This window comes from Vanessa tameamea, chromosome 15 (assembly GCF_037043105.1).
Source record: "Vanessa tameamea isolate UH-Manoa-2023 chromosome 15, ilVanTame1 primary haplotype, whole genome shotgun sequence".
NCBI lineage: Eukaryota > Metazoa > Arthropoda > Insecta > Lepidoptera > Nymphalidae > Vanessa > Vanessa tameamea.
Window position 1 is genome coordinate 12,343,258 of NC_087323.1, and position 14,757 is coordinate 12,358,014.

The window sequence follows — 14,757 nt, forward strand, 5'->3', positions numbered from 1 at the left end:
GCTCTCATAAAATAAGTAATATTTTCTCGGCTCTTATAAGTCTCAAGCAGAACCGAGGTGACCCAGAGGTAAGAATGTGTCATCGTAACCAATGATTAAAGGTTCAAATTCAGGCAAGCACTACTGATATTCAAAGTTCTTTTTTTGTGTTTATTATTCATCTCGTGCTCGACGGTGAAGGATTGAAATTCTACCACATGTTACTTTTATATCTCAAACAACTTGAGGGAATATTGAAACGGCAATTTAGGAATGTATTAATCAATTGACATATTTGATTTGTTTATTATATTCAAAGTTATTGATCAAGCGTTCTATAGATTTAACGGCTGTAACGTACAAGTTCAAATAATTATTTCTGTTAACGAAACGTAATTAGTTTCGGTTAATTATAAAGTGTCAATGTCTTCGTCTGCGTTAAATTATTAATCAAATTAGTATTGGGCATTTGATTAAAAGTTAAGGCCAATGATTTTACTTTAGAAATCATAATAAAGTAATAAAGATTACTTTTCTCCTTATTAAATTGTTATATTATTATTATTGTCTTTCGTATTTCATATAACTATTAAAAGGATATTAGAGGATTATTAAATATTCATTCTCTATTAGGTAATGACTCATTATTATTGCAATGCAACTAATTTTATTAAAGTCAGAGCAAAGTTAAACTATTACGTCTTACTGAATGGTGGGAAATTTAAAGCGAATGTTCGAGAACGAATAATTATTGAAAAATTATAATTATTTTTTTGCTCCGAAATAGATTGATTGACCTCACTCTTGTTCTTTGTACACGTTACGTATTTTTAATCAGCGGCGGTTGCTACTTATCGCCGAATGATAAATAAATTAAAATAGCGAATTGATCTATTGTATTAATGGCATTGCTCATACTTTGCTTAACGTTAACGACCTAATAAGGATTGGCTATGAGAATTTAGCGAATACGAAAGAGGTAGGGTGAGTCCAGCGACGCGTGACGGACTTGGGCAACTCCTGCGGCGACAAAAGTGCGCGCTCGCTGTCCCGCGCGACACTAGCCCGCGCCATGCCGCGCGTGCTGCTGCTGCTGCTGCCGCTACTGGCGGTCTCTACACTCACGCGAGGTGCCGATGTCTTCGTCATCGCTGACACTGCCAATCAAACGATAACTATCGCAGACGCCGCTAAGGAGACTATCGCGGAAGCCAACGACTTCGCCTTAGCCGCTAATGACACTGTCACAGACTCAGACGACGATCACGAACCAGTTGTGCGTAAAAAACGTACCTTTGGAGATGTCGTGTTTAGAGGTCTAGCTGATGTCCTGGGATATAGTGTAGCTCGGAAACCTCCTCAAGTAGCGTTTCCGCCGCCACTTGCACCAGTACCTGGTATAGACACGCCTTTGCAAGGTGTTCCATTTGCAGTGGTACCTATACTAGCTGCAGCTCCGGCTCCCGCCCCAGCACCGGCAACACCACCTTGTGGCGCACCTCGAGCTGTGGCACCTTTGCCTTGTAGGGCACAAGCACCACCACCACCAGCTCCACCGAAACCTACACAGCCTCCGTGTCCAAGGCCAAGGGCTAACCCAAGACCTAAGCCGAAGCCAACACCTAAACCGCGACCAACAGCGCCGCCGCCACCACCACCATGTGCAAGACCTCGTGCTAATCCCACAACTCCATCGCCTTGTGCACCTCCTCCACCACCACCTCCGCCACCGAAGGCTGATTCTAACCTTGAAACAATTACGTCTAACTTTCGTTTGGATTTTAACTTTAATAGGGCGCAAGCGACACCTGCTCCTGCTCAAGCTGATGAAGAGGAACAAGCAGAACAAGAACAAATCGTACCCGTGGCAATCCAGCCCCGAGCAGCACAACTGCCTCTGGAATCACCGCGCACGCCGCGTGTCTACTTAGATGCATTTGTGGTGCGAAACGGAGTACCACAAAAAGTTCATGCTGTAGATGCACGAAACTTAAATCAGAATCAAGCTCAAGAAGATTATTTAGTATATGACGAAGAGGAACAACCTCAGCAAAATCAAGATGACGATTATGAGTATGTGGAAGAGTCCCGCGATCGTGCTAAAGCTGTTCGAGAATTTGGAAACGCAGTAGACCGTTTCTGGGAACAGAAACAAAAGAAACCAAAAAAGAAGCTCCCAGCGAATGATTATCGGAATGTGCATTTTGGCGATCGTGATTTGGTCAATCAATTTCGACACCAAAACGACGAAAAACTTCAGTACATCCGAAAGACGAAGCCAAACTCTAACCGAATTCCCTTACCGTTACCAAAAGAAGAAGAAGAAGAAGAAGAAGAGGAAGAAGACGAAGTAACTACAACAACACAAAATCCACGAAGACGACTGAAACCACGTGTACTTCCACCTACAGAGCACAACCCAAATCAGATCGATACTGTTACTGTTCGAGTTCCACCCATATACAAAGAGAAGAACCCGAAGAAACTTCACCGTGAGCGACCTGAACGACCAGATAGGGATGAAGATGCGGAAGAGGCAGAAGAAGTTCAGGGATCAGAAGAGCAACAATACCCGTCTGACTCGGAGACTGATAATAGTGATACCGTCCCTCAAACAGAAAAACCTAAGCGCAAGCGCCGTCGTAAGCCAAAACGAAAAACTAGATCGACGCACGAAGCTTACACCGCCGGCGATTATGATTATTACGGCAACAAATTGCCCATATCGAAGGAGGAGGATTTTTATCGTGGATTGACTATTCCACCACCAACTAAAGACGCAGATGTGGCACGTTTAGAAGAGGGAAAAAATGAGGATAGTCATTTCTTGGATGATGAGGAAAGACTTCGTGATGATCCGGAAAGAATCAAGAGCAATGACAAAAGTTACGACAAGGAACACGCGGATGACGATGAACGAGCGGACGATTCTGAGAGAGCTGACGAAAGCGAACGTTCGTACAAGGAAGACGAACGAGAGGGTGAAAACGAGCGAACCGATGATACCGAACGAACAGACAAACTAAGCCCTAACGCCCGAGTACGAGAGACAGGCTACCAGAACAACTACGTGCATGCCACTAACGTACAAGTCGATGACCCACAGCCGCTCGTCTCAACCGTGAAGAGGAAAACTAAAAAGATCAACAAAGCCTGACCCGCTGACGTTTCGCCTGCGAGCACCCGCCATAATTATAGTTATTTATTATAATACGAGTATCGAACGTAAATCTTTCGAAATCACGAGACAAAGTCTCCATTACTCGAAGAGTTCCTGGATTGTATCATTCATCGAAATCAATATTGCGACCTGTGATGTTCTAGTTAAGCTTATACGCGTGTAACCCTATTTTTACTATCTTATTATTTTTATACTTAACGTAAGCAAATTGTATATTAAGTTTCTTAATAAATCGTTTCGTCAAATATATTTCATTATTAGTATTGTAGTGGCATCGAATCGATTGCTGGGGCGTGAAATTTGATTTCCTCAAGGCGACGGCAACGTCAGCCAATTTTGTGGGTGAAGGTCCGCGAGATGAAATAGAAAACGAATTGATTGCGGGTCGTTGCCACTGCGACCCACTTCTGCGAGAGGACGAGGCGGTCACTTTGATGACAGAGATGCTGCGCTCTGAGACATTTCTCTTTTATAAAGTCTTATGAATCTCAAAAGAATCTAATTTAATAGATGTCAAATAATTCCATCAGATTTATTTTATCTAAATAATTATTAAACAACAAAAAACAACAACAAGCTTTATTTGTATTCCAAATAGTCGTTACGAAACATTTCGTTACAAACGTGCAACTCATTAACTTTCATACAACGATTGATCAACATTAAACTACATTAAAAATATCGGATTGAATCAGACATGATTGTTCATTATCATTACAATCAAATATTTAATAGTCAAGGAAACATTGACTGCATACAAAAATCTAGTAAGCCATAATAAGCTGCCGACCCAACAAGAACGAGACAAGTATTGTATGAAATGTCGAAGTTAAGCAAATCTGTTTCGATTGATGTTAGGTAAGGTACAGAACGATTAGTCTTAACTTGCTTTACTTAATCAAGAAGAGATTTACTTTAGTGTCAACATTGGTTATTTTATCGTAATTGTTAAAAGTGGATATCGAGTTATCTGTTTTATTAAATTTCTAAAGGAATGTAATTGTTGCTTATAAGAATGAAATTTGGTTTGTAAAACGAATTCAAAAATATAGAGAGGCTGTTTCCAAATATAATTGCCGTGACACAGACGACATATTTGGTAAACTATATGTAAAACTTTAGGATGCAGCCAAGCCGTTGATATGTATGTCTCTCGTTTCGTGAAAATTATATTTACTTCTTATTCTGATTCATATTGTATATATATTCCATTTTTAAATTTATAACTTTCTAATTTATATATTATTGCATTTTTTTCAAATAGGTATTTAAAATTACTGAAAAACCGCAAGTCTCAATTTGACCATGTCATTGTCCTGTCACTTTCGATTTAATCTCACGCTAGCGTAGGTCACACGTAATGAAGTTGAAACATCTATTATAACAATATAGTCTTTATTTCACCGGACATTAGACCGATTATTCTGTCAAAGTAATGAACAAAGCGCGTCGACTGACCATCAATTCGCAACAGACCTTGACCGCAGATTTAATTTTTCGCCAATTTAATTTTTCCAACAAGGCATTGAGTACAAGGGGTACCTCAAAGTAACTAATAATAAGAAAATTGTGACGTCAATAACATCAAATCGCGAAAAAATAAATCATGAGCGAAATCACTGAGTTGCCGATTATTGCAAAAGGCAAATTAAGCATTGTGTTATCACATGCTCGGGGACTACCTACCTATCAATACATGATTCATGGTTTTTTTTATGTTAAAGATCTGCACGATTCATCGAAAACTAAATTAGGTGCACATTTAGTGTTTGAAAGGTGGTGACTTCGAGAACGCTTAAGATTTGGTGTCTAGCGTTCAAAATTCGTGAGCAACGCAAAACACCACCAAAAAAGTTATTTTACAATACATAACACACACTTAATAATGGAGTGAATTCACTGAATGTTTTGGCAAATAATAATTTATTCTTTAATATGTTTGTGATAGACACATTATTGTATATGGACGTCGTAAAATTATTACGTCAATGAAAATATATAATATATTTAAAGCATTTTATTTGGTATCTGACTAGAACATACATTATCGAACAATAATTACAAAATTATAAAACGGGTAGTCAGTCTTCTAACTGAAGCCGGTCTGCTGCTTCGTGACAACTGCAGAAGTTTTCTGAAATTTTTACAAGTGCATAATATTTAGTTTAACATTTGTTAATTGTTTGGTGCAAAGAGTTGTCAAAAATACAAAAAAATTGAGACACAAAAAAATAGAGCCGAGATGGCCCAGTGGTTAAAACGCGTGCATCTTAACCTATGATTGCGGTTTCAAACTCAGGCAAGCACCACTGAGTTTTCATGTGCTTAATTTGTGGTTATAATTCATCTCGACCTCGGCGGTGAAGGAAAACATCGTGAGGAAACCTGCATGTGTCAAACTTCAAAGAAATTCTTCCGTATGTGAATCCACCAACCCGTATTGGAGCAGCGTGATGGAATATGCTCCTAACCCTCTCCTCAAAGGGAGAGGAGGCCTTAGCCCAGCAGTGGGAAATTTACAGGCTGTTAATGTTACTGTTAGAGACAAATAAGTGATATATAGTTGCCTGAAACAAAATATGTACAAATGTTTCTATCAGGACACTCAGCAGGCATTAAAGGACGATGCTAAAACTCTATGCTATGTTCGCTCACTGGGTCGCTGAGTTACATAGAGATACATAGAGCGGTAAAGATTAGCGCTTTGGAAGGCCTTTAGCCACCTAAGGAAGACAATGTCAAAATTAATTCACACCTGAAATCCTATGGATATTTATTTGTAAATTTCAAAACGAATCCGCTGATGTCCAGGAAAGTGTCGGCAAATGAGTTACACAAATTTTAACAGACGCAAAAAGCGACGCTTGTAAATTCTCAGCGTAAACTTGAAATTTCCCAGCGTGAGAAGAATAGTTTTATATCAACATAGATGCAATGTTATCATTGAAAAACTAAGATTTTATTATAATTATTACAAGAGTATATTTGCAGCGACCCATGAAGAAATTTCTTTCTTTACTTAATTGCACTTTTTCACCGATCGAAGTTTTGCTCGACGCTCTCCGCAGAGCTGCAGTTTGTTCACCATGTTCTCAGGACTTAGACAAAATTGAAGGACCGTACTAATTTAAAGAACATTTGATTATAGTAAATGCGTTTTTTAGAGTAAGATTTTTTTTCTTTTTAGTATCACGTCTTTAGGCTTGGTCAGACATCCGTCGGGGCGGGGATAGCGGCAAGTGGAATACCACTCGATCGTTGCCCATTTTTATAAATAAATAAAACGTTCTAGGACATCCCAACACTAAACGTCTCGTCGCCACCCCGACCCGCCCGCAGTCTGACCACACTATGAAAGTAATCAATGAGCCTCTACCACTCCGTGTCGCTTCCTCAGGTGCTTGTTGAGCGACTGCTTGTGGTTGTACCGCGCGCTGCACAGCGCACACGCGTGCTCGCGCGCCGGCGCCGCCGCGCCCCCCGGCCCGCCCCCCGCCGCGCCCCCCGCGTGCTCCCGCGCCGCGTGCTCGCGCAGCGCGCGCGCCTCCGCGAACCGGCGCGGGCACGCGGCGCACGCGTGCGGGCGCGGCGCGTGCGTGCGCATGTGCACGGACAGCTTGTTGGTCGTGAACCGCTTGCCGCACGTCGGACACATGTAGGGTTTCACTCCTTGGACATATTGTGGCAAACGGTCGTTTTAATTGCATCGATGAGTCATCATTTTTAAGTAATTTCGATTTCGATTAAAAGTACGAGTAAAGTATTGAATACAAAACTTATAAATATGTACAATAAAGTGCAAATTGCAGAGGATGCCGCTGCTGCGGCTGTCATATGACATATAATTATGTATACATACCTGTATGAATTCTCTTGTGATCATTCAGCGTCGTTGAACTTCTGAAGGCCTTTCCACAGTCAGGACACTCGTAAGGTCTCTCGCCTGCAACGGGTTACTTTCATTAACAATGAACTCTTCAATGGCACTCCACGAGGCAAACGCCCGCCACCGCCACCGTCACATCACCGTTATGCCTCCTGAGGTGCGTGTTGAGGTTGGTGAGCGACGTGAAGCTCTTCCCGCAGGCGGGCGCGGGGCAGGCGCGGCGCGGGCGGGCGCGCGCGCGCGTGGCGGCGCCGCTGTGGCGCGCGCTGCAACCGGGACCACTCACTGATGGGTTGTTTCTCATTTATTGCAGTACAGCCTGTAAAGGCTGGGCTTTCTTTCCCTTGGAGGGGACCGTTTGGAGACCATTCTATCCCGCTGCTCTAGTGCGGGTTGGGGGATACATGTGGCAGAATTTCGTTGATATTAGAAACGGTTTCCCCAAGATGTTTTCCTTCACCGCCGAGCACGAGATGGAATTATAAACACATGAAAATTCAGTGGTGCTCGCCTGGGTTGGTAGCCGCAATCGTCGGTTAAGATCCACGCGTTCCGACCACTGGGCCACCTCGGCTCAGTATACGGCGGCAGACGGATCAATGGGCCAGACATGATAGTAAGGTGTTAGTGTAACCTACCTGAGCTTGCACAAAATCCTACCCCCGATTATACTATACTCTACAAAAATGCTTGTAAGAGACAATTTGAATACAATATTTTTTGTAATATAAGAAGTGTTGACTAATATTAAAATTGAGCCAGCGACAGCAGAGCCTGACTAAAATCTCATTACAATGTCATAGACAACTACAATAAAATACAATTTATTTTTTCTTGTAATATTAATGATTGGTAACAATTCTTTATCGTGTCTGCTTTGTTCTTTTTTCTCAAGTATATGTATATCTTTCTCAAGTATCCTGATATACATATAGTTACAAATACAAAGTACATATTTTTTAAATATTGTAAAGAAATACACTTACTGTTTGTACAATTGTACTGTTACTTTTAGACTTTTTTAATTTCTTCTAATATCATTTTGGCAAAGTGTATGTATGTAACAAAAATACCTTTCAATATTTGAACCATCGAAATATCTACATGCATATAAAATGTTGTGCTGCCTTTAAATTATAGTAATATACAAAAAATAAATTGTTGAATGTTATTTTTGTAATAAAGATTGTGTATGTATGCTAGTAAGCCTTATTCAATAAATAGAAAAATAAAGCATGTATTAAATGTATTTTTAACTTTTATTTTATCAAATTTGTTAACTGCCTCAGTCATGCTTGTTTTATGCTTATGTATGTTTTGGTATATAAGTAAATTGCAGTCATTTATGTATAATATCCAGTCAAATATGCCATATGAAAGGAAATTAATAGAAATATAATATTTATAGAAATTTGAAAAATAATTTATAAGTAAGCACATCCCTTAAATTTACTGTTACTTATATTGTTGTTTAAAATATAAGTGACTGTATAAATATTTTAAAAAATTGTCTTTAGCAGCCAGTTCTATCTAAAGATTTTTTACCTGTTTTTCTTATCTATTTCATATGGCAAACCACATTCCAATTAAAGTACCTGATAGATAATGATAGATATATTAGTATAATATCTTAAAGCAAGTACAAACAATTCAGTAATTATTTTTCATTAGTACTTTGTGCAGGCCATTTTGATCAGTTATCACCCACCCTCTAACTGTTAGCTACAATACGGGAATGCTGTGTAGTGCTGCTTTCCAAATCGAAGGTACAGTGAGCCACTGTATTTATAGTCATAAGGAATGTATGCTATCATATAAAACAGGTCATATAGAAATAGTTTATACTTCTAATGTTTTCATAGTAGTGTTTTGTGCAATCTCCTCTGGGTAGGGACCGCCCTCTCATCATATATTCTACTGACAAGCAGCAATACTTAGTATTGTTATGTTCCGGTTTAAAGGGTGAGTGAACCAGTGTAATAACAGACACAAGGGACATCTTAGCTCCCAAGGTTGGTGGTTTACTTTTGTCTATAGGCAGTGGTGACTACTTAACATTTGCCCATCCATCTACCTATATCATATAAATAAGTATAAGATGGAAGATCAATTAATAAAGTAAGTATGGGCAACTTACAGGTGTAATTTTAAATTAAACTTCCTGGTGAATACTTTGGAGCAATATTGACAACAATGTTTTATCATACTCTGTGTAGTGTTGTCCTTAATTTTAGCGATTGGAGTATTTTCTTCTGAGCTTTCTCTTGTTTTATTATCACTGACAACTCTTTGTTCGGTGCAGTCATTTTCGAATAGTTTTTCTTGATCTTCATAGACATACTCAGCATCATCAACTGGAATGAGAATTAAAAGCAATTTAGTTTTACAAACATCTTATATGATTTGTCCAAATTGAAAACAAACAAAACATTTTATAAAAATGTTTTTTAGTTTAAAATATCAATTAAATACTTTCAATAACTAAACTTACATTTAAAACATAAAATATAACTTAAAATTATGATACATTTAACATTTTGTTTGTATGTACAAAACCATATTAGTGGTAGGTATTACTTATGTATAATATACTTAATTAAAGTACACACCAGAATGATTCTCCTTGTATTGTAATAATAATTTGTTTGCCCTCTCACATTTGGCTAGAAACTCCATAAAAATGTTCATTTCATTAAAACATTGACTGCATATTACATTCGGTCCCCCGTCTTCAATAGCAATGTTTAGTTTTGTATTATTTACGAGCTTTTCGTAAGGAGAGCAACCATCTTTATCGCTGTATAAAGATATTGTATTGTATTGTATTTGAAAACAAATGCGGCAAACATTATTGACAATAATATTGGGAGCACTGTCCATGTTTCTTTTGTGTAAATTACTATATCATTCCGTTATGTTGTCAATATTAATTTATAACATTATATATAATACAATAGTTACTTTATTTGACAACATTAATGTAAAACATAAGAAGTAGATTTAAATTCCAATAGATATTTTGTACGACGTACATACAGCGGGTTTTTCCTCTATTTTTGTATCGTACTCAGTAAATGACATTTGACATTGACAATTATGTCAATCGACGCACATCACTTCGAACCCGTAGGGTCATTTAAGAAAAAGCAATTTTAGTAAAAGTAGTTTGATATCCAACAATATATTATATATTTATGTGTTGGACAAGAATGATACCAAATAATATTGTGAATTAATAAACTATTATAATAATGTTACAAATACATTCTCCACATATTTTAATAAGTGTATGTCATAAATAGTATGTCGATTTTATGCTTTAAAGGAAGGTTGGATGGAAGTAAATATTGCGACTGCGTTACATTTTGATAATTGATTTGATTAATGGCACTAATTGCTTATTAGCGCTACTAATTAATTTGTAGTAACTAATTGGTATGATTTTTTATTTAACTGCAAATATATCGAATTATTTCTTTTATTGGAATGAAAAAATGCCGCTTTGTAAACTTTAATTCCATATTGTTGGAAGAAGTTAAACAACGCCTAATGGCTTAAATACTTTTTTGTTATCTCTTAACTTTTGTTGTGTTTGTGGTGTCTGTCAATATGATATGTCACTTGCACTTGTTTTGTAATAAACCGTTTTTAATGCTTACATTCTAAATCTTATTATTTCTACAACATAGCTATTAGTATAAGTAACTTAGCTACTGAACTGTTCATGTATCTAAATTTAATTTAAAATTTGTATTAAGTAAGTAAGTTAAGTAAATAAGTAAGTTTTTTTACATTGGTTATTATTTTAAATCAATTTTGTGAGAATTTTAAAGAGCGACCTTTAGTACGAATTCGGTCATGTTCGAATACGAATTTCCACCAGCGTCCTTTCTGATAATTTTATTTCGGTTGCTTTACCGACCGATAATTATTGTTTAAATATTGAAAAATATCCAGTGTTTAATCGTTTTTATAAATCAGAAGAAAAAATTAGATTTTAATCGAAACTTTTTTTAAATAAATTTTTGAAGTTGCAATTTTGACTTATTTTGAAAAAATCTAAAATCGTGATAACTCAAAAATGGTTCACTTTTGCATCATGCATATGGAGGTTAAAATTATCGCAAATATTCACCCCTATCACCTCCTAACGGGAATACGTCGAATTACCAATAAACCTGTATATAGGAAATATTAAAAAACTGTTTTTTGTGTGAAAAGGGTATAATTGATCACTAATTTCTTTTATTTATTTTAAAGAATACATGTATATTAAACACTTAGCTAGTATGAACTAGGGGCTTATTTGATTTTGTCGAGAGAGAGAATTCTGGTTATAAAATAATAAAGTAGAGCTGTAAATGTCTAAGTAAGACCTGTCAATGTCCTAGTGCTGGGCTGAGGCCACCTCTCCCCTTGAGGAGAATCCAAGAATTTCAATGACAAAGTCAAAGTCAAAGTCAAAGTCAAAAATTTTTATTCAATATAGAAGTGTTTACACTTGCTTATTGATTGTCAAAAATCTACCACCGGTTCGGAATTTAGCACCTCGGACCTGAGAAGAACCGGCGAAAGAAACTCAGCGGGATATATTTTTTTTTTTTTTTAACCATTATTATGTACAATGTTAATTATATTTTAGTTATTTGAAGCAGTCTGGAGATGAAATACATGCAGGTTTCCTACAGCGCCGATTACAAGATGAATTCTAAACTCGAATTAAGCACATGCTAAATTCATGCTTGCTTGCCTGGGTTTGAACCCGCAATCATCGGTTAAGATGCACGCGTTCTAACCATTGGTCCTCGACTAATACCCGTAAAATAAACATAAAAATAAAATTGTAGTAAATAACTTACCTTCTGGAGCTGTAACGTGTATGTAACGTTCATTATGATATCCGTATCGACCGGGTCGAATCTTTTTTTTGACTAAACACGAAAAAACAATAATAGAAAACTTATCTATGCTTTAAGTTTTAATACAATGAAGTGGTCTTTTATGAATAAGTTTGTCGTAATTCCTGCACTTTAAGCGCCGTGTTGTGCCTTAGCATTATTACGCAATAAGATTACACAGGAATGGTACATTAAACTAGATACGATTCAATTAACGTTGTAAGCAGAGTGATAGCGAGAGCCAAGGAAAGTGATGTTTGAATATTTGGTAACCGACCGCGTGTGCGCGCATAACAATGTCCTGCACGTACAGGGGCGGAGCTACTTTACTATTGCTGAATACTTGCTACCTATATTTCACCACTATTAATATATTTGATAAATTTAAGGTCTAAGGTGAGGCGTATAATTATAATTTTATTTATTCGTATGCTAACATATTTATTGTAAATTTGATGTTATATTGTAAGCAAAACAAATACAGTTTGTATAAGTTTTGCTTACAATTTAACTCTAAAATTCATCAAATATTAATAAGTGATTAAACACAGTCATTTTAATAATTAATAAAAAAAGGCATTCATAGCAAATATTTTTATATTATAATATTTCTGTATAGCAAATAGAGGCAAATATTTTTTTTATCTCTTTTGTACATCACACTAAAACTTCATACACTAAAATTGGATTTAAAACACAGTCACACTTAAAGTACCGAGAAAGGCAATTTGTAAATATTCCGCCTATAGTTTCAAATTACCCGTCTCCTGTTCTCTCACAATACTTAAACTACAACATAATAAAATAACAATTACGAATTTTATGACAACGCTGTAGTTCCTTTAGGTTTTCGCTAATTTATAATTGGTTAACTTATAATAATTCGGATACCATTGAAAATGATTAATAAATATAAATACATAAAACATGTTGTATCGAATCCGGCCCTGCCCGAACTGGTACAATTTTCTCTCGATTACGTTTCTTAATCGATTGGTATGCGTTCATACGACCATGTTACAAGAATGACGATACCGCCCTACGTGATCGTTTTAGAAAATGAAAACTTACCAAAGTAAACTTTCTAGGCACGATATAGAGTATAATTTCGAATGTTGGAAATTCGGCCGTTCGGTTCCGATGGTTCGATTAGGAACTGTTGAAAGCCGCAAGGAGCCAGCGTGTAACGTCCGGATACATAGAGTGAAACTTGGACGTTGGCTACATACTAATCGTTTGTATTTTAAGTTATAAGTATGGGTTGCAAATGAAAAGATCACTGGTTTTTGAACGATTGTCGCGCCGACCAGGCGACCGCACGCCATGAAGTTTTCAATAGTAAGTATTCCTGGATACGCAGTGGAAATACAGTGACATAGTGAGAATGTGGTAGTGATCCGTAGTGGCATTTGGTGCAAATGTATTGGGTACAACAGATCGTAGGCGTTAAAATATAGAATATTTCTAATAATATGTGTAATCGCAATTGTTTTAATAAATAGATAATGTTAGGGTATACGTAATTACATTATGTTAAACACATAAAGAAGATCATTAAAACGTAGTACTTAATAATTGTAAGAACAAGTGAACAAAGTTAGTGCATGTGTTTCAGATCGCGTTGGTGTTTTGTGCTTGCGTGTGCGCAGCAACTGCAGACGTCGCTCATATTAAAGCTGCCAAAGCAAAGTTAATAGGAAGAATAGCTGGGAAGGGAAGACATCATAAGCGTGGCATCCTATCTGCTGTACCGCCATTTAAACTCGGCCACGACATACCTCACGTAACACACTCTGTGCTCAAACCGTTAGTGGTCAATTACCCTCCGACAGCTGCCGTAGCTGCTGTCAAGATCCCCATCCCTCAACCTCATTACCCTGTGCCTGTGGGACACAAAGTACCCGGTTTACCGCATCCACATTATGGACTTAAGTTCCCTCATACTAAATTCTTAGCAAAACCGGACCATCATTATCATCATCACCACCATCACGTGTCTCCTAGACCCATTGTACCTGTGGTACATGCTGCCCCAATTCCTACAACGCACGTGGCTCCTGCGGCTCCTATAATACCAGCGCCTCAACCAACGGTTGCTGTTGCTCACCCAGCACCAATACCGCACCCACTTCCTGTACCTGCACCACCTGTTCCAGTTTTTCCACAAAATAATTTACATCTCAGACCTCTTCTACCAGCTGCTTCTGTACCATTAGCACCAGCCCCAGTTTTACCCTCGCCAGTTTTGCCTTTAAGTCAACCGTTTCCGTATGTCATTCGCCCTGGCGGTGCCGTTCAGACTTCTTTATTTGCGACCTATCCAAGATATCCTTTAATTAACAGTTATCAAGCCCCTCTCGTTCCCGTGGGGCCCTCATCTCCTGGTATACACTCTATTTCACAAGTATTGCTTCAGCGTCCACAGTTTAATCCATATCATTTTATTCATCAAGCAGCAGCTCAGCATGGTGTTATAGAACAACACGGATTGTTACATCCAAGTCAAGTGGCGCCACAACCTTCTGTTCATTTACATTCGAATCATGAAGTTTTGCAGCAATCTGGCTTCCATTTACATCCTACTGAAGAAACTTTACATCAACCAGAATTTCATTTACACCCCACTCAAGAGACTCTTACTCAACCTGGGTATCATTTACAGCCCGGCCAAGAAATATTACCACAACCTGGCTTCCACTTACAGCCCACTCAGGAAACCCTACCCCAACCTAATTTCCATTTACATCCTAACCAAGAAACGTTACCTCAGCCTGGTTTTCATTTACATCCTAGCCAAGAAACGTTACCTCAGC

At 37.7% G+C, this 14,757-nt stretch overlaps 2 protein-coding genes across 2 annotated transcripts; one reads left to right on the plus strand and one right to left on the minus strand.

Annotated features, from left to right (window-relative positions):
- The first annotated feature begins 1,051 nt into the window (after positions 1–1,051).
- On the plus strand, positions 1,052–3,136 carry LOC113395786 (proline-rich protein 12-like). The gene has a single exon (XM_026633453.2). It carries the CDS (start codon positions 1,052–1,054, stop codon positions 3,134–3,136), a length of 2,085 nt encoding a protein of 694 aa, XP_026489238.2.
- A 2,038-nt stretch (positions 3,137–5,174) lies between these two features.
- On the minus strand, positions 5,175–10,089 carry LOC113394723 (zinc finger protein 135-like). The gene is made up of 6 exons (XM_064217096.1): positions 9,656–10,089; positions 9,184–9,400; positions 7,188–7,312; positions 7,020–7,103; positions 6,537–6,829; positions 5,175–5,294 (listed from the first exon to the last, which is right to left on the minus strand). The coding sequence occupies exons 1-6, from the start codon at positions 9,924–9,926 to the stop codon at positions 5,250–5,252; spliced, it is 1,035 nt and encodes a 344-aa protein (XP_064073166.1). The 5' UTR covers positions 9,927–10,089; the 3' UTR covers positions 5,175–5,249.
- Between the last annotated feature and the right edge of the window lie 4,668 nt (positions 10,090–14,757).